At 32.6% G+C, this 20,873-nt stretch overlaps 1 protein-coding gene across 1 annotated transcript in view; it reads left to right on the forward strand.

Annotated features, from left to right (window-relative positions):
• LOC129217531 (cell division cycle protein 20 homolog) overlaps positions 1-14,576 on the forward strand; it is a 44,704-nt gene extending 30,128 nt beyond the window's left edge. Inside the window, exons 9-10 of the mRNA XM_054851848.1 lie at positions 11,146-11,263; positions 14,305-14,576. Of these exons, the coding sequence (XP_054707823.1) occupies positions 11,146-11,263; positions 14,305-14,483 (297 nt within the window). The 3' untranslated portion in view covers positions 14,484-14,576. The remainder of the gene's footprint in view (positions 1-11,145; positions 11,264-14,304) is intronic.
• Positions 14,577-20,873: the final 6,297 nt, after the last annotated feature.

The following is a 20,873-nucleotide window of genomic DNA, read 5'->3' on the forward strand; positions in this document are numbered from 1 at the left end:
AGTCTAAGTTTATAAACTTTACCATTTTCCCCTTTCTTTAAATTATAAACCGATCTACATCCGATAGGATTAACATTTTCTGGTAATTTGACTAAATTCCAAACATTTCTTTTACGCATAGTGCCTATTTCAATTTCCATTGATTTTTGCCATTCCCCCCTTTCATTAGATTTTAATGACTGTTTATATGTTCTAGGGACTTGAATTTCTATGTCTAGTCAAGAAACATGAGTTAAAATTTTAGATTGATTTGAAACTTCACCCTGAAAATCATCATTGCCTTTAAAATTAAATAATTCCGGATCGTACACTATGTTTTCATGAAGACAATATTTTTGAACATCATTCCACGATCTTAATCTTTTGCTATTCCCCTTTTCAAAATAATATACGTCGTTTCTTGAACCATCAGGTCTAGGGACAAATTTCCGAATCCATCTAGCTTCCCGCATTGGTTTGCGACTAGAATCATCCCCCTCACTGTCTGAACTTTCCGCCCCCCCTTCAGAGCTACTTTCAACATCTAATTCTCTGAAGCGATTCGAATCTTCGCTTTCTTCCGAAGAATTCTTATCTTCTGCCTGAGGCGAAAGAGGCCAGAAAAGGGTATTTTCTTTTCCGCGCGACCTGCTCGGAAGTAAATTCGTCCTTGAAAAAGGAATTCTCTTTGAAAGATATGTTGATTGTTTCAATGACTTTATCTTTGTCTGGAAGATAAACGCGAAATCCTTTACGATTGAACGCGTATCCAATTAAAACGCCTTTTTCGGCTTTTAGGTCTAGTTTCTTTCTTAATTGTTGTGGGATACCGGCAAAACAAGTCGTTCCGAATGCTTTTAAATGTCTTACAGACGATTTTCTTCCGCCGTAAAGTTCAAAAGGAGTCTTTTCTTGACTTGAATGACAAATCCTATTCCAGGTGTATACAAAATATAACATCGCGTCAGGCCAAAAACTGTTTGGCAAACCACTTTCTTTTAACAAAACGCGTGCACTATTTGTTACTGTCCGGTTAAAATTCTCAATTAATCCATTTTGCTCTGGTGTGTACACATTTGTGAGTTTATGATGTGTACCCATATTCTGACAAAACCCGTCTAGTTCCTGATTTACAAATTCCGTCCCGTTATCAGATCTGATACTGACAACCTTTTTGCCGATAAATCTTTCGGCTCTCAGAATATGTTGTTTTACAATTCCCGGAACCTGACTTTTTGACTTAATAGGATACAATGAACACCTTTTAGAATAGTCATCAATAATAGAAAGAAAATAATTTTCTCTGTTTCTACCCTCTACTTCACATTTTCCCCAAACATCCATATGCAATAGTTGCAATGGCTGGGTACTTCTTACTCTATCAATTGACTTGAAACTAACACGCTTAAATTTTCCTAATTTACAAACATCACAATTTAATTTAACGTGTTTAAACTTGGGTAGGCCACGAACAGCTGAAAGATTACTAGTTTTACGAATACTTTCCGTGTTTACGTGTCCACAGCGTTTATGCCAAGTTTCAATGTCACTTTGACAGCATTTTACAGAAGGTTCTTTATTTATATGACTAGAACTAGGAGAATTTTTAAACTTTTTACAATTAACGTTATAAACTCCATCATTGAGTTCAGCTTTAAAAATTAATCCCTATTTGTCGGATACCTCCACGAAACCTCTCCCACCTTTAAATTTTGCACCACCCTGGTCAAACTTGGTGCCAGACAAAATATTTCGTCTCAAACGGGGAGAATACATTACATCTTTGAGAATTACAGTTCTTTTACCGAACTTAACTTTGATTTCCCCTTTTCCATCAATCGGGAAAGTTTGCTTTTTCACGGCAACAGCCATGTTTACATCATTTAGGGGTTCAAATGTCCTAAACCAGTTCTTATTTGAGCAACAGTGATTTGATGCGGCAGTGTCAAAAAAAAAATGTATTCCCTTTATCTTGGGTCTGACTAAGATTTGCCTCTGACAAGAAATACAAAGGATACTCACATCTGTTATTTGAAGGTGATCGGCGACGCTCCTGGAATTTCCTTCTAGAACTCCATCGGCGATTTCTACTCCTTGGGCTCGTACCTTCTTCCCTCCATTCTTTCCGGGATTGGTGTTGGTTTCCTCTTTTATTTCTTTCTCGTGAAATCAATCTTTGACGGTCTTCATTTTTGACATAAGGGCATCTGCTTCTGATGCCCATCTTCATGACACTTGTAACATCGAATTTTAGATTTAACTTGGAAAACCTGCATCTCATTTGTCTTCTCTTCTTTCATTTCTTGACGGTTTTCTTCAATAATCAGATCAACCAGGATTTTCTCGAATGTGAAATCTTCATTTTTCCTCATCAAAATCTGTTGAATCAGATGATCATACGTTTCTGGTAAACTTTGCAGTAATTTAAAAGAAATACAGTCCTCCGGGAAATTCGGATAAGCAACTTTGATTTTGTCGAAAATTCTCTGCAGACGCGCCGCGAATAAATTCAGCTTTTCTCCATTTTCTTTCTTGCATTGATTCAGCTCAGTGAAGAGTTGCATACTTATACATCTATTCTCCGGAAAAAAATGTAATTTTAGTTTCTTCCAAGATTCGCATGGATCTTCTATAGTTTCAACTATTTTTCTTAGATTTTGTTCAATATTCAAGAAGATTAGAGAGACTGCAGTTCGTTTCCTCACAATTGTTGTATAATATATTCAGACATAATTGGTCTTGCCATTTAAACAACCCTCTATTGTCATCATAAATATATACGTATCAATTTTCTCATTGTTTGTCTCACTGTCCGGTAGATGGCGCCATGAGTAGACATCAACTGTGTTTTTTTCTGTGGGATATAAGAAGTAAGATCACAGAGGGTTGGTGTGGTATTTGGTATGTGGCTATCTTGTAACATGGTGCTTTCTTTTCCTCATGTCCGAATGGGTGTATTATATAGAATATTCACCTTACAGGTATGAAGTTAAATGTTCATCCATCCTGTTTTGCAACGTACATTGTAATTTCTTTAACTTACCAACTATTTTAGACTTTTAAATAAAAGCTTTTTATAGCAGAAGTATCTTTCCTTGTAATGTGTAATATTCACTCTGCTTAGTGTTAGACAGTATTAGAATATGTCAGATATCTTCGCTAATGGCGTTTGATATTCTGTACATAACAACAATAAATTCTTTCACATCTTTTTCTGTTACATTCGTCTTCTCATTAATGACTGGTTCTTTCTCTTCTCCATTTGTGATATCCCATACATTCCGTTCCATGAGAAAGAACTTCATATTCGTCGACCATTCGAGGTAATTCTTGTTGTTGAACTTTTCAATCTGAATCGCGAAATTTGTCATTTTTCTTTTTTTCAAACTTGAGTATTCTTGAATTTTGGGAAAATCTTTTAAGTCGCTTCTATCTTGGTCGCCCCCCAATCTCAAACATTCCAATAATTCATCTTCAGATGGGTCATCAAATTTGCAGCTTCCAAAAAAATTTTTCAAAATTTCTGAAAAATATCGAAATGTACACCATCCAACGGTACATGTACTTTTGGCAGCAGTACAACCCCGCCTTTTTACAGATGCATGTACACTCTTTATCATTTCCTAGTCTTATCCAAAAATATTTTCACTAGGTCTGCACAGGAAAGGGACTGGGCCCATAACCCGTGATGGGGAGAATTTCTAATCTAATAATATCTCCCCAATGTTTCTTTGATACTAGCAGAGTGAGTTCGGAAATAAGACTTGACAAACTATTTCTAACTTACATGAAGTTTATTTAAACAATGTAAATAGTTAAAAATACGCTGTAAATGATAAAAATAAATACTAACACCATAATCTCTCCACATGCTACTTTTGCATGAGATAACTAACACTGCAATGCAAACTGCATGACTATTGACTGAAAACTTCGATGAAGTAAACCCATTGGGAAATAAGCTAATTCCAGCTCATCATTTCTAATAAAGGGCGAGCGGCACGAACAAGCAAGTTCGAATGCCGATCGAGCGACCGCCTACAACGACCAGAGATGATCGAAGAGAGAGAGCGAACTTAAGCCGCGAGCAGTTTAAATATCCCCCCGGGTCATTAGCATATCCGAGTCACGTGAACGGACACATCACTGCTATCGTTAAGCATACGTGCCTTCAGATTTCTTCTAGAAGCATCTATGACGTCATCCACAACGGAGTTCCCGCCAAGGGTGAACGAAACTGAAACAAACATTCGGTCGATTCGACCAATGTGAATGAGTGCTGATAAGAATCTTTTACCCCAGTCATGCAGAATGATTGGTAATACATTATAAGTAAGGAAAAACATTCTTTTACTATTGGTGTAGTGAGGTGATGAGATAGGATTATTTACTGTTGTTATTAACAGGCATTTATGCCTAACAGCGGATACATTCGTTGCGAGCACGCACATCTCGCGACAGTCATTCAAGTTCTCCTTCTTTACTTCTATTTTGTTTAGAATTAATATTGTTAATCTAAAACGTAATCATTTCTAGATAATATAGACGGATTCGCTGCTGTAAGAAAGTATTTGCTGCTTTGCGGATATATTTGTTGGGGAGAATTTCTAATCTAATAATATCTCCCCAATGTTTCTTTGATACTAGCAGAGTGAGTTCGGAAATAAGACTTAATAAACTATTTCTAACTTGCATGAAGTTTATTTAAACAATAATGTAAATAGTTAAAACACACTGTAAATGATAAAAATAAATACTAACACCATAATCTCTCCACATGCTACTTTTGCATGAGATAACTAACACTGCAATGCAAACTGCATGACTATTGACTAAAAACTTCGATGAAGTAAACCCATTGGGAAGTAAGCTAAGTCCAGCTCATCATTTCTAATAAAGGGCGAGCGGCCTGAACAAGCAAGTTCAAATACCGATTGAGCGACCGCCTACAACAAGAGATGATCCAAGAGAGAGAGCATAAGCCACGAGCAGTTTAAATATCCCCCCGGGTCATTAGCATATCAGAGTCACGTGAACGGACACATCACTGCTATCGTTAAGCACACGTGCCATCAGATTCCTTCTAGAAGCATTCTATGACATCATTCACAACGGAGTTCCCTCTAAAGGTGAACAAAAGTGAAACAAACATTCGGTCGATTTGATCAACGTGAATGTGTGCTGATAAGAATCTTTTACCCCAGTCATGCAGAATGATTGGTAATACATTATAAGTAAGGAAAAACATTCCTTTACTATTGGTGTTGTGAGGTGATGAGATAGGATTATTTGCTGTTATTAACAGGCATTTATGCCTAACAATATTCATTGCAGACATGCGCATCTCGCCATAGTCGCGAGTAATGTTCTAGTTTTCCACTCGTCCTTTTTTTCCAATTGTTAAAAAATTACTGAAATGTTATTCCTCCTTTTTCTCCCATGCATCAAGAGGTGATAACTGAGCAATTCTTTTCATGTGGCTTAGTATTTCCTTTTTCCTCTTTTTTTTTTGTGCTCATATCAAATCCCAAAAGCACCTCTGTGGCTTTAAAGCTTGTCATATGGGGGTAGCAAGTTCGATTTGCCGTATTTTTGGAAATTAGCACCGCACCCGACGTAAGCGCTACACTTTCAGTTTAACAAATAATGTGAAAAAAAAATTGTTTCTGTTTGTTTGTTTTTTTTTTTTTTTTTTTTTTTTTTTTTTTTTTTTGAAGATATCTGGAACGCAATTTAAACAGATTAAATATTTAAAAAAAAAATCCTAACTACTTATTGACAGTTAATTACCCTAAATCCGACAACCACGGGCTTTGCCGAATTTCGGATTGCTGCCGAAAATGTTTACATTGAGCATGAAAAAATCTTTGAACGATCGCCTTTATGGATGTTTAAAAAAGTTATGAACTGAATTTGAAATAATTACAGGATAAACTCTGCTTAAATTTCAGCACCTTAGTCAAAAGAACGATGCTTAAAGCAGAAGATTCGGAATTGACCGCGAAATAAGAATTCCGCAAATTTTCCAGATCATTGCTCGATTTTTTTTTTCCGATTTTAGCTCAATTGTTTTAACTAAAATCTCAAGACATAAAACACATTCTGGCATAATTTTATATTATCTTCCCCCTTAATTACAAAAGACTTAAATTACATTGGAAGCTAAATTGTGCAAAAAAGGTGGGACACGCCGATAATGAATTCATCATTTTTTTGCACAGTTGATCGCTTGGGGGAGGAAAGCGTGTTTAATAATACTACCAGAAAATCAAGAGAAAAATTTTGTTATCTTTTATTCGAAACACATTTTAAAGCGCATTTCCTATCATTTTGAAGAAACTTCCAAGCATTTAGTTTTCCTTCTTTTCAAAATAGTTTATTTTCTGTAAAATGTTGTAAACTATTTAAAAAAAAAAAAAAAACGCACCATATGCGCCACATCTGCTGTATCCGCCGCATCGGCAATGTATAAACTTTTTTTCTCAGAAGTGCCGCGATGCTTACGTTCAAAAATACGGCATAGTTTTGGAATCCTTGTGTGCATTGAGCTATTAAGGGACCAAAAGCAGATGGGGGACTTGCTCCTTGTGGTATCTCTCATCTTCATAAATAACACTTATGCTACTTGATTTATTGCACTTGTTTGTGTCCCCTCCCTCAACAAAACATTTCCAAGAAGCAGAGAATTGCTAGTTTTTCCTTCATTCTCAGAAATTTGGGTATCCTTCTGATTTTTTGACTTGACAGCTTAACCCCCTTGCGGTTGGCCAGTCCCAGAATTACATGTTAAATGGATGAGATATCTAGTCAAGAACTGCAAGGTGGTTAAGAAAAAAAAGGTCTCATCAATGTATGATTTGCAGTGGAGATATAATTCCTAAAAATATGTGAGCTTACGCATGCAAAGATATCTGCTAAAAGAAACTTAGTTTTAAAATTTTGAAATTTATCTTAGGTTTTTGCATTTATAGGATCACATAATTGGCACGGAAATTAGTTCTAATTATACCTGCTAGTATTTATTACTTATGATTAAAAATGTTTTTTCTTTTTTTTTTTATTTTGATCTAATGACAAAAAATCAGGGAAAATTGATTTTATGATTTTTTTTTTTTTGCGTTACAAAATTAAGTACTCTAATTCCCTACGCATTTTCCGCCAATTATCTGTTCAAAAAATAAAAGTAAAATTAATGAGGTGCGATTATACACTGCCGCATATTGGTGCATCTTTTTTTCTCAACGTCAAAGTATTAAATCTTACTTATTAACCACAGGATGAACTTCCTAAGATTGCTTTAGTGTCTGTTAGGTTTATTTTACCTAGCTTGAAGTTTCCTTTCACGCTTTCAATGCCACGTAAAATAAACAACCATACAGGCAAAGAGGAAGCCTTCATTAATGCCTTAGCTCCTTTGCTTTTATTCCATTGTCTTGAAGTAATTATCCTACTGTAATTACGATTTCAAGAAGAAATCTTTGGTTTTTGAATGATTACTGATGAAAGCTTAAAAGTTATTACTTCTTCGCAATTTTAATTTAATTGCTGAAATTGAATTTTCAGTAAAAAAAAACTTTGTTTTTTGCCATTATACTATTTGTTGTCGCCGCAGATTATAAAGGTTTTCTTTTCTTCGGACTTTAATGATTCTTTTAATTTATAACCAAGTTGTAGTCTTCTTTTATATGTTTTGAAATTAACAAATTGCTTTTTTTTTCTGTTTTTTTTCCCCCCTTGCATTTCAAAGTTTGTTACAAAATCAATCTAAGTTTTTTTTCGTTACATAACAAAATCATTTGAAATAGAGTTAACTTGTGTACTTAAGTAAATATCTTTATTTTTTATTGTTTAAATACTGTGTTCATTCATTAAAACCTATGTTCTTGATTAGAGAAAAGCTCCCTTTGAATGGATGTCAAATGGTTTCATCTGTTTTGCATAAATATGTCAATTAGTTATATAAGAATAACTACATTAATTCTATTCTTTCACTATTACTTTTTATTCTTGCAACAATTATTATACTGTTTGAAAATTTAGTTCAAAATAAATTCAATTACATTTTAGTTCTATCAGAAATACACACATGTTTTTAAGAGTGATTTTAATAGTTTCTTAAAATTCTTATGCTAATTGTTTCATGGAAGTAAAATATTTTTTAAAATTTCTATAATCTTTCCATGTAGAAAAATTTAATATACTGTTTTGTAGGGTTTTTTTTTATAAAAAAATTAACTTGATATGTTTTTTTAACCATTTCATTAAAAAAGTAGCATCTTTTTAAAATATATCTTTAGTTCAACAACTTTATACAACTTAAAACGTTTAAAATACTGCATTTTATACAAACATACAATGGATTTCAAGTAGAACAAAGAAAGAAAACCATTATCATTGGTAACGTAAATCAGGGAAATTTGGTGAACTTAATCAGGGAAAAGTCGGGGAACTTTTTTTCACAGTTCCTGTTGCCACCCTGTAATCCTATCGGCAGCATTTCTTACCGATTAGCGTTTAAATCTTTCATCTAAAGACTCCCAAGCACACTTCTCTTTACTTTGTAAATTATATTCAAGTGATCGAAAACACTCATTCAAAGATCAAAATTCTAACGCTAGAAGTGAGTCTGCAGCACTTGTAAACAACCGATCATATGTAAACAAAGCGGATCGTTGCCAACGGTGAGAAAGAAATAAAGGCTCGTTTTGCGCCACACGTAAGCGTTTTATATAAAGTATTTTAAACTGTTCAAAGTTGAACGAAAACTTCAAATCAAAAAATGAAATACCGGAATGAGGTGTCATCAGGACGATCTAGAAAATAGTTTGTTTGAATCGAACAATTTGTTCAAAAGTTTTTTTTTTTTTTTTTTTGGAGGGGGGGAAGCAGATAGGTCGACCCCTACTTTATCCTATTACTTACTTAATATGATATTTAATTATTTTATCTATTTTTTGACTTTTTTTTTTTTTGTACTGAGCAATATTTTTTCGATACATTAAAACACCTTTCAACTTCATTCAACCACCTTTTTTTGTCCTTTATTTTACTTGGATGAAAAAATCGGCTAAAAATAAATTCAAAATATCGTCTATAATCAAAAAGCAATATTATTAAAAAAAGAAAAGATAAAACATCGTGATATGAAAATGAGATATACTTTTTAATTTTTTATTTATCTTCTGCTAATGTTTAATTTTATATTTATTAAACATGTATTGGCATCTGTTAGAGTTGTTTATGTTCTCAAGATTTTGTAGGTCAATTGTCGCTATTCAGTGATTTATTAATATCTTTTTTGGGAAGTAAAGTGCCTTCTAATTTTTTGTACTTAACAATGTCTATGTGTGCTGGCTCTAGTGTAATAAACGAAATCTTGAGATTAAGGTCATTCAGAGCTGTGGATTGATACAATTTTTGATTTCCGTTTAGTTACAAAATTACTAAACAAAAGTAATTTAAAACATATTCATATATTTTGCAATGGAACATTTAGTAAAACAGTAATATTGTGTTTAATAGCGCCATTAGAGACATATTTTTTTTGTTTTGTTTAAGTTCTAATAGTTCACGGAACATAGTTCCTATTTTAAATACTAATAAAAACTTAATTAGACAGTTCCAGCATGTGAACATTGTGTCTTTTTATTGAGTTCATCATTTATAATAGATTTCAAGCAAGTTCACTTAGTCCCTAAGATTGGTAAACGAACTTGAACGATATTTGCACTTGGCTCATAAACTATAAGCTTTTACTGCCTAATTTAAGTTTCAGAAATCTTTTAAGAGAAATGCACAGGTCTCCTGGCTTTTGCTATTGTCAGTTGCTAAGTATCTGAATTATTATTTGTTACAAAAGCATCAATCAATAGAACAATAATTAATTGTTTCAAATTTTATTATGGCAATGTTGTTGAGGAAGAGTACTTTAACTCAATGCCATTAAACCTTGTATGAACTGACTCGATATTCAAAATAATTTTGATAAGTTTTGAAGGTTTTATTATTTTTACTTATAAATGTATTCATTACTTATTATTTTTTGCTAATTTTCCGGAAAAGTAATCATGTGTAGCAACTCTTCAAAGTTATGTTGTTTAAGACATTATCCCCCCCCCCCTTGTATCACCCTATTTAACTTATGCAGTCAAGTCTCAACTTAGGTGAGGTATGCGTTCCAAGACCACTGACATGAATCAAAATTTCTTGTTGTGGAAAAGGGTGTTTATACAAATTCTTTATAAACATACCAATTATTTTGGACATTTCAAAACAACCCTCAAGCTGAATTTTTACTGCATCTCAAAAAAGAAAAAACAGCTGTGTTATTCAACATAAAATACTGTTATGATGCACAAAATCAATGGAGGAGAGAGGCATGAAATGAAACAGTAATAAAATGCAGCCATAAAAATATTAGTACTAACCGTATATTCGACGTACTTTTTAGTTCCAGCATATGGAAAATCTTTACCTTTTCTTTAATTGTCAAAAACTCTTTTTCTTTCCATTTTCAAACTTTAGATCAACAGCGTGCTCAGGTGAAATTATATTGCATCAACTTCATAATAGTAAACAAAATAAATGAAAGATGCGGAGGGGTTTACACTAACGTTGCGATTTTTAGACTAGTACGGTCCATTCACAAAACCAGTATATAGTAGCCGATAGCAAAGGAGATAAATAATCAAGCCCCATGATTCCTTTCTGAAAATTATTTTGTGTTGCAGAGGGAAATTGCGTTAGCTCTAAAATTCCTTACTTGTGAAAAACTAGTGTTATAGCCTTTTCGGGCAAGTGGAATAATGTTGTAGCGCAAATTCATTGTATAGTTAAATAGCTCAGGGGTTCTCAAAGTGGGTGTTGCCAATTGTCCATATCATCAATATATGTATATATAATAGATAGACTAGGATGCGAGGAGAAATTCTAACTCTTCAAAGCGGGCCATGAATAAAAAAAAATTGAGAACCACTGGAATAGATTATTAAAAGGAATAGATATTTAAAAAAGGCATGTGTGTGTGTGTGTGTACTGTCAATTTAAATGGGATTTACACTCCTTCTAAAATCAATCCAATTCTGTTTTCCACTTAAGCATTTGGATTTTAGCCCTTGTCATTCAAAAGCCCTACTGTTTTTTTAACAATTTTAATTTTATTTTTAGGTATGCTCCATATTATGGTCTAAAGAATATAAGGAAATTATTTCTGGTCATGGTTTTGCTAACAATGAATTAATTATCTGGAAATATCCTTCAATGACTAAAGTTTGTGAATTAATTGGTAATTATATTTTTCTTTGTATCATAAGTAATCAATGTTGGTCTTTGCATCAAAAGACCAAAAAATATGGCACATTATTGGGAATGTCATTGAGAAAATGGAAAAGCATTATTCTCAATTGTCTTTCTTTAATATTCCTGCATATACTTTTTTTCTTTTTCTCAACTATAACACTGTTGAGTAAAATTATTCATTCCAAGAAAAGAAAGGATATATATATATGCAGTGAAATCTTGTTATAACGAGCACCAATGCAACAAAGTATCCGTTTCAAGAAAATAAATAGTCAGTCCCGATTTCATTGCCACTCTATTGTTTGAATTCCATTACAATGAACAAAATATGCAGTCCTTTGAAATTCGTTGTAATAAGATTTCACTATATTTATTTATACAGCAAACTCCTGACTATACACAGTCCTTCACACTTTCAAAAAAACAAACAAAACATTTCAGCAATGATTACCTGAATGTAGATGAATGCAACCATTTAAACTTAGCAAGTGCAGTATCTATTTTTAGACATTTCTCTTTCTTTATCCCTCTCCATTCTTCTGAACTGCTGACCCCAAGTGATTTCAATCACTTGGAGCCTGGTCAGGACTGTAAAGAGTGCTGTGCCCAATCCTCCCAATGCAAAAACCTCGTCACACTTCTTGTTTCATTGATTGGACATGTTTCCGTCACCGCAGCTCTGCTCTGACATTTTATCCTGTAGGCAGGGGCGGCAAATAGGGGGTGCTAGAGGGGGCAATTGCACCCCCAAATTTTTCACTAAGAATGATATAAAATGGTAAAATTCAATTTAGATAACTTAGAAGATCATTTGCCTGAATTTTCAGAGCAGAAAAAACTGATGGAGGATAAGTGTTTGCCTTAACTAAAGAAGTAATCTCTTCATATGGGTTAAATATTTCAAAATTGAGTAATCTATGTTATGATGGTGCATCTTGTATGAGATACCCGTACAGTATAGAGACTGCGCAACTTTTACGCGTAAATTCCATGTCATTTTACATAAATTTTTATGCTCATATTATAACTTAATGTTCAGCTAGTAAGTGTTCATTGATGCCATGTACTAGAAACACATTTTAGCAACTCGGTGTATCATATGCTTTCATGGAAACTTTTTGTAAAGATATGCTATTTTTGAAAAACATCTCACATCAAAAAATACTTTCACATCAACAAATGTATCTTGAGGCTCTTTACTTGACAATCTCTGAGTGACACAAGATGGTCTTCAAGAGTTATAAAAGCCCCCTGGAAGAATTACTGGAAAGCGACCTTTCATTGATAAAAATTTTGATGTCATTTTAATATGTATGCCTTTGTCTGAATTTTTTGTTTACTATATTTATACTGCGGAGCGTTTTTTTGATAAATGCTACACTCTATCATAAAAATTTTAATTCGCTAATCTTAATTCTTGGATTGACAATTGAAACTCTTAGTAATTTTCGCATTAATGCATACTTGAACCAGGTGTGGAACTTTGTGACAGAACTTTTCGTAACAGTTTTTAATGAATGCCAATGTGGAAGAGGTGACAAAACCCCCCAGATGAAGTTTTAGTCAAAATATTAAATCAATATTTTGAATAAACTGATCAATTCAGTTTCTCAAGAAATTGAGACAGGATTTAATGAGATATATTTATTATTGGTCTTAACTTCAATATTATGTTGGTCGGTTATAGAAAGCGAAAAAGAAAATATTACACTTATAAGTAATAGCATGAGGGAAGAGGAATTGTTTTGTGAATTGTGACTATACTTTTTAATGACACAAAATAAATACTAACCTATTTAAAAAGCTTTCTTGGTTATTTTAAAGAGAGGAATCTAAAGGAAATGTGCTTTTTTTGACATAACTTTCTTGCTTCCATTGTTTTTTGACTGTTTCAATCAGGTCAGTCATTTGAAAGATGACTTTCGTGATTAAATTGTAAAACCGACGTAAATAAAGTACAAATTTACACGAAAATACAGCATATAGCTATTTCAAGGCTACAATAATGGAGCCTCTTCATTGGTGTAAAAAAACTATGCACACAACCAGAAAGTTGTAGAACTGAACGTCAACCAATTTTGACTTTCGTGTCTCAGGAGGTTAGAGAATTGCCTTCGAAGCGCAATGAGGCAAAGCAAGACCTTCCTCTTTAGCTATACTGGCAATAAATTAAGTCATTGGATATTGATTAACTATAGTTACAAAATTTTTTGTTCTTCCTGACTCCAAAAATAGCAGATTAAAACTTTACTAAAAAATAAAAACTATTACCGAGATATTTTGTGAGATAACTTATAACAAAATAAATTTAAAGCTTCGGTCAAAAAAATTTTAATTGTTCTTTACAAACCTAATTATTCTTAACATTAAAATCATCTAATTATCAGTTCTTGTTAACCAATATGTATTTTATACCGTACTGAGGAAATTCATGTTCAAGAAACTGGACCCCCCAAACGAAATGCTGAAATGCCGCCCCTGCCTGTAGGTGAACATCCAGCTCCATCCACTGCTACCGTTTAAAGGCTCTGATCATTTTCATTATTTTTAGCATAGTTTTTACTCATACAGAAAATCTGCACATCTGTCAGAGCTCTTGTTACCTTGCTTTTTGAAATGCCCTTGTATTTACATCATTTTATATTTTTCAAATGAAAGATGTTTCATATTTAAGTGAAATTCATATAAATTTCTTATAAAAAGATGTTTTTTTTTTTTACTCAAATCTGATTTTAAACCAAGATACTTTTAAACTTTTTTGTTACCCAATATAACCCTGTTTTGACGATTATCAAGGGACTGGGAAAAGTAATCTTTGAATCAAGGATGTCGTTAAATCGAGGAGCATAGACATTCAAGTCAGTCGAATCCAGACCAGTGAAATGTATCATTAAATTGAAGGAATTGTTGAATCGAAGTTATACTGTATTATAAAACATTTTGCATGCCTGAAACAGTTACAAAAGTTTAGCCTGTTTTTTTCTATTGGTGATTTTTATATTGATTTTTTTTCATTTGTCTTTGAAGGTCATAAATCAAGAGTTCTAAATCTTGCCATGAGCCCAGATGGAGCAACAGTAGTATCTGCTGGGGCAGATGAAACATTACGATTATGGAACTGTTTTGCTTATGATCCTAAGAAGAAAAAGGTTTCCTCAGAGATAACTTCGCATCGAAGTGACATAATGAGAAGTAGAATTCGCTGAATGTCTAGATTTTTTTTTCTTGTACAAATATTTGTAATGTGATGTCAATGTAAATCATGTTGTGAGAATGATGACTTTTAATTTTTACCTTATGTATTCATGTAAAAAAATTAAATAAACATTTGAAATTTTAATTATCTGCAAAAGTATTTTAGTTTATTAGCTATATGTGTGCTAAACACGTAAATGCATCCAGTTTTGAGATATCTACTGACATTTTAATCTCTGTGATGGAAAATTATAAAACAAAGAAATTGCATTTGAAATGTATTGAAAGCATAAAGTACATATTTTATTCACATGTAAAGCAGTTTTGAATAAACGTACATAATACATTTGATTAATATCAGTTTTGGTAAATTAGCCAACATTACAAGTTGAAAGAAATTAGAAATACTAAATGGCAGCATCTGTCTGAAGTTGACTGAGGGAGAATTTCGATCATCACTTCATTCTCGATAATAATTAACATCTGAATCAGGAAAATAAAAAGTCACTATTTCTATTTTTTCTTGCAAATTTAGCAGTAACTTTTTTATTTCTATCATCAACTTCCACTTAGAGCTAAATAATACTTGTTTTCTTTACAAGTTTCACAAATACTTAGTACCCAGCTTTTGCTGCTGAACTATCTTTATAATTATCTAGTAGTACTTCATCCACAAAATTTCTTCCTCATAAAATTACCACAACCATACTAAAGCGTTTTTACTCTTTATTTATGACTAGCTGCTTTGCCTGGTCTACCTTAAAATTAATAAAAATTGTGTCAAGTGACCTATATTCAAGAATCAGGCTTAAATAAAAATTACAAATAAAAAAAACAAAACATCATGCAAAGTTTCCTTTCCAAACAATGACGACTTAAAGAAATTAAATCGAGAAAATAAAATTTGAAAACGTAACCATAGAAACACAAAATAAAATAAGTTTAAGGAATTAAAATGCGAAAGAAAATAATTAACAATTTGATTGGAAATGAGATTTTTTGAACTTGATATAAAAAGGCTTGTAACTTTTTTCCTTTTGAGATAGAAGCTTAGATCTGGAATAAAAAATGTCGCTTTTCCAATGGTGTCAAAAAGAAAACTGGGATAATTTCTTCACTTTTTATTGATGTATTTAATGAAGAAAGAAGTGCCTAAATTTCAGCTAAGACTTAAAAAAATCGAGCTAAAAACGCAAATAACATCCGCCGTTATTAAGTTAGAGCATCGGAACAAATTGCGTAGAACGTGGAAAATTCTTCCCTTTCCAACAATATGTAATACTATGTGCAAATAATTTTACTTCCCTATAATGGGGAATTTATGTAAAAGTTGGGCCTAAATTGGAATAAAAAAAGAACTCATCGAATTTTTTTTTTGAACCAGTCCACAAACCTTTCCGATGCTAAAAGAAAGATACTGTGAAAATTTCAGCGAAATCGACCGGGTAGTTCTCGGTAGTGCCTTCAAATAGATGCTTTTTGGAGACTTCATTTTATACTATGTAGAGATAACAATTTTTGGAAACTCAATGAGGGTAAATTACTCATTTTTGGGCACTTTTTATCCACTGGCAACCTTGCTTAAGAACCGGAAAAAGGTAGGAAACCTTTCTTAAGCGTTTCATTCCCATCTTTTACTCTTCATTTATGATAACAGGGCCAGAGGAAATTTGGGCCCGTTAACGGACCTTTCACAAAAATACAATTAACCGAAACGGACACTGTATTTGAAAGAGCAATTCAGAAGTCAAAATAATGCATATTTCGGAGTATAATCCAATAGTTTTTGGAAGCTTTTCTGAAGTTAAATTAGAGATCAATTTTTACAGAATCTGTTTACTTTGCAAAAAAAAAACGACTCTTGTCATGCTCCTGCAAGCGATAAATAACTACTATTTCCAAATGAATATACAGTGGAGCATCGTTTATGTTTCACTTTTATACGTTTTTTAAATTGGTCTCTGCAGATTCCAATACACATTAACGTATACCTATTATACGTTTTTTCTTTCATACACTTTTTCATACAGTCCCTTCAAAAATGTATAAACAGTGCTTCACTGTAATGCATGTTCGTTTCTTTAAAAGAAAATTAACATCTGAAATACAGTTTTGTTTCAAATAATTTTGCATGTTTGTTTTATCATAGCTGTTTTGCAGCGATGTTGAATCAACTTCTCTGAAAAGCAGCGTAAGCACCCCCTCCCCTACTCATGATTTAAACAACAATAATAAAAATAATATATGTCAGCAAAATTAACTTAGAATTGCAAAAGGATAGTAGGCGTGGGGAGAAAATGACCGCTTACCAGTTTTAAAATTATCTCCACTTAGCATCTGGTGTTAAACCTTTATAGTGGCTTCATTAGAAAATAATTCTCATCATTTTACCAGCTTGGCAATATCTGTGTTTTGTTTTTACAGTGAGATGTTGATGTTAGAATGTTATTTAGTGGAAGGAAATTATGTGGGTTTGAGTTTTTGATGCTAACAAGGATGATTAACTTTAATAAACTTTATTTACCGTTAATACTTTTGATGCCTTCATTTTGCAAAATGCAATCTGTTTACATCTGATATGAGAATCATATTTTTTATTTTTTCAAGCTAACTTCGCTTTATTAGGATGTAAATGAAAGACAAGTCTCTTTATTTCTGTTACAGCGCTTATTTCAAGTCTTTTAAGAGAAATATTATTTTCACTTCCACTGTGTCGATAAATATTGATGATATGTTTATCATAGGCCTATGAAGTGCAATTTTAAATTTTACCAAAAATATTTGTTTTACAAGCCGTTTTTGTACTTTTGACGCCTTTACTTTAAGGATTGCAATCTCTTTGCATCTGCAATGGGAATCGGATATTTTGATGTTTAGTGCACTTTGTTAAGACTTGGAACAAATAAAATCTTTTTATTTTCATTAAAATTTCGAAAATTTTAATGCTCTTTAAGAGGGTCTTGGGTCTAAAAGTTAAATGTAGTACCCCTGCCTGTTTTTTTTTTTTTTTTTTTTCATTTCAATTCTTTTAAATACAATACATGCAGCATTTCTAGTATAATTTAACATAATGTATTACAGATATTGATACTTGAAGGGTGCCCACCTCCCAGACAGCGGTGCTACTCCCCCCCCCCCCCCCCCCCACCTCAAATACTTGGGGAAACCTGCAAGGATGAAATTCTAAATGCAATTCTAAAACAACAGAAAAAAGGAAAACACTCAACTAAAAGTTTCAATAATGCAGTTTTGCCATCTCAAAATTTTGTAATTTTGTCTTTACAAACCTTTTTTTTTTTTTTTTTTTTTTGCATAATTATTTGATTTTTCACAAAATTACTTGATTTTTCGCTAAATTATTCGATTTTTTAGAAAAAACGGACCTTTTGAAAAATCTAGGACAGACCCCTGAACAATTTTCGGAAACTCTGAGGGTAAATTACTTATTTTTAGGCGCCTTTAAGCCCATTGGCAACCCTGATTAGCTACCCTTTCATGAAAGAAGTAGAAATTCTTCCTTTTTCGCTTTATTTGCAACTTTTACTCTTCATCTATGGTAACAATTTTTGGAAACTCGATGAGGGTAGGTTAAGCGTATTCAATCTCACTCTATCAATACCTATTTCTTTTTCGTTTAAAAGGTATGGATTTATTTATTTATTTTTTTTTTTTTCAAAGGGTTATTTTGGTAACATTCTTGGTAAAACTGTCCCAAGTATAGGTCTAGCACTCTGCTTTGGTTGAACCCATTTAAGAAACCATGCAGCCTGGATATGTCTATTTATCAAAGTGTCATTACATCATTTGACATAGTTGCAATTTTAAGAAAAAAGAGACTATTTTAGAGGCTTTTCTACATCTGGCAAATATATTTTGTAGACTTTCCATATTTGTGATGGAAGGTATCCCTATAAGGGTAAAGGCACAACTTCTTTTAAAAACATCTATAGCCAAAGCATCATCAAGAATATGATTTATAAATAAAAGAAGTTTTAGGAAGAGTCTAAGAATGGGATAGTACTTCATTTATGCCAAAATAAAGTGTGAAAGAGTATTTCTAACATGATCCACAGATGTAGTTTCAAAAGTCGAAAGCTGCTACATCAACTGGACAAGCTAGAAACAACATTTTGACTCTGGGAAGAGAGGGGAGTTGTTGGAGACTCTCTCTCGATCCTGTTGGAGATTGTTTCATTTATGTTGAAAATATAAAACTTTACTTTATAAAGTAGAGTTTTAGGTACATAAATAATATTTCATGGAAGTAGGTTAACTTGCATGTTCCTCGGAGAGCAATAGCATCATTTTTCTTCCCATTGAGTATTACATATTTGAATTTAACATATTCAGATTACAGTCCGTTAACGCTGGTTACTGCTTAAGGCCTGGTATTTATTGTTTAGTTCTCAAACAAAAAACAAGCAAATTTTTAGAATTTTCAAATAGGTTAACTTTTAATCTTAATTTTCATTGCATGAAAATTTCCTTCTCACCATAAATTAGGCTCAAAAATTTATTAAATTTTTGAGCTACAAGACAAATTTTTGATCTATTTAGTTAGTCTGAATCCCATCCCCCACCCTAATTTAAAACTTCTAGTATTTTAGTTGTTGAATAAAAATAAATGATTTAAAAAAAAATTTTAAACAACAAAAAACAAAATTTAACATTTTCATAAAAAAACCATTTAATTTTATTTTCAAATATTACAGAAAATATTTGGAATGCTCATTACAAAATTTAGAATACTGGAATTTATAACATAGAACTTTCATATATTTTTATAATACGAGGGCTATTCAGAAAGTAAATAACGTTTTGATCTCACGGAACCAGGGAGCGTGAGGATCACGTATAGTTTGGTGTTTGCGAGCTTGGCATCCAGCCATCAGAACGAAACATCTCTGCACTGCTTGTTTATTCAATATTCAAATTTAAAATATGCACTGCAATTGAAAAACCAGAGAGTTGTGAGGAGCAGTCTATGATTCAGTTTTTGTTGGCAACAAACCAAACACACAGAAATGTATCGACAAATGTATGGAGTGTATGGAAACAACATAATGAAAATTCTGTTCGGAAATGGTGCATTCAGTTTAAAAATGGCCGAACTAATGTTTAGGATGAAGGAAGATTGCAAACGAGAGATTTTTTCCCTCATTTGCCTTATAGTCGTTTCCAAGAATGAAAAACTGGCTAGCAACACAGCACTTTGAGGTGACAAGGAGCTTTAGATGTGCATTACTGAGGCTGAGATCGCTGGCGACAGAACTTTACAACAAAAAAAATTTCAAAGCTTGTTCACAAGCTTTCAAAGTATCAAAGTAGTGACACTACTATGATAAGTGCCTGAATCGGTCAAATCAATTTCAAAATGTTCCTTAACTTTCTGAATAGCCCTCGTAGCTGTGCATATATACATAAACAGTGCAGTAGTTTTGCTTTTTTGCTGTAAAAATAAAGTAAATGCTTTCACACCACCTTTTCTTTTGGCGAGTTCCTTCAAACATTGTTTTCCAAATACAGCACTATACACATATATATTTTTTCCTACATTTCAAGCATGAAAATATCCAAAGAATTGGGAAAATCAAGTTAAAAGAAAAAAAATTGAAAACTAGTTGCAATTTTTTCACAGAATAAAATATTTGAACCACAAAACTAAAAATTAGTTTTTTTTCTTTGTTTTAATAGTTATGTTTTTGCCAAATACATGATTTCAGTATGAAATATCTCTTAAATTAAGAGAGGAACATGCAGTAATCAAAGAATCAGGGGCGGCGCAAGCAGGTGGAGGGGCTACTGCACCAAAATAGGGGAAATTTTATTTTTTCTTGAAACTTCAGTAAATTCTCAATTATCTGCAAGATAGGGTGGCACAGCAAGTGCCGATAAGCGAATCTTCCATGTAATTTGCAAAATATTTACTCGATTATCCACGGAATAGGGTGGCGCAGATAAGCGAATCTCACGTGTAATTTGCAAGGTATTTAAAGAACGATACTAGGGTATGCAATAGCTTTAAAAAATCGATAACACTCCCATACATTTAAACTATAAACAGTAACAATATACGCAAAAGTTTAACAAAGATTTTTATTATTGCAAACTGATTGCACATACCTAAAAAAGGTGTGCCAGTAGATTAATTGAAACAGATCAAGCTAGGTTCAACTGGAAAAGTATACGGGAAGGGAGAGGAACATTTTGAGTAAAACTGGTCAGGTCATTCGTTCAATACCGTAATGGAGATCTAAAATTCAGGTTTCAACTAGTGACCGCCACTTATGTGAAACATGTTTGTTTCAAATAGTTTGTTCGAAATAGACTTAATGAAGCGGATGATTCAATAAAGCAAAACTGTAATTATACATACAATTTAAGAAAGCTTCTTTTTTTTT

Source organism: Uloborus diversus, chromosome 2, assembly GCF_026930045.1.
Source record: "Uloborus diversus isolate 005 chromosome 2, Udiv.v.3.1, whole genome shotgun sequence".
NCBI lineage: Eukaryota > Metazoa > Arthropoda > Arachnida > Araneae > Uloboridae > Uloborus > Uloborus diversus.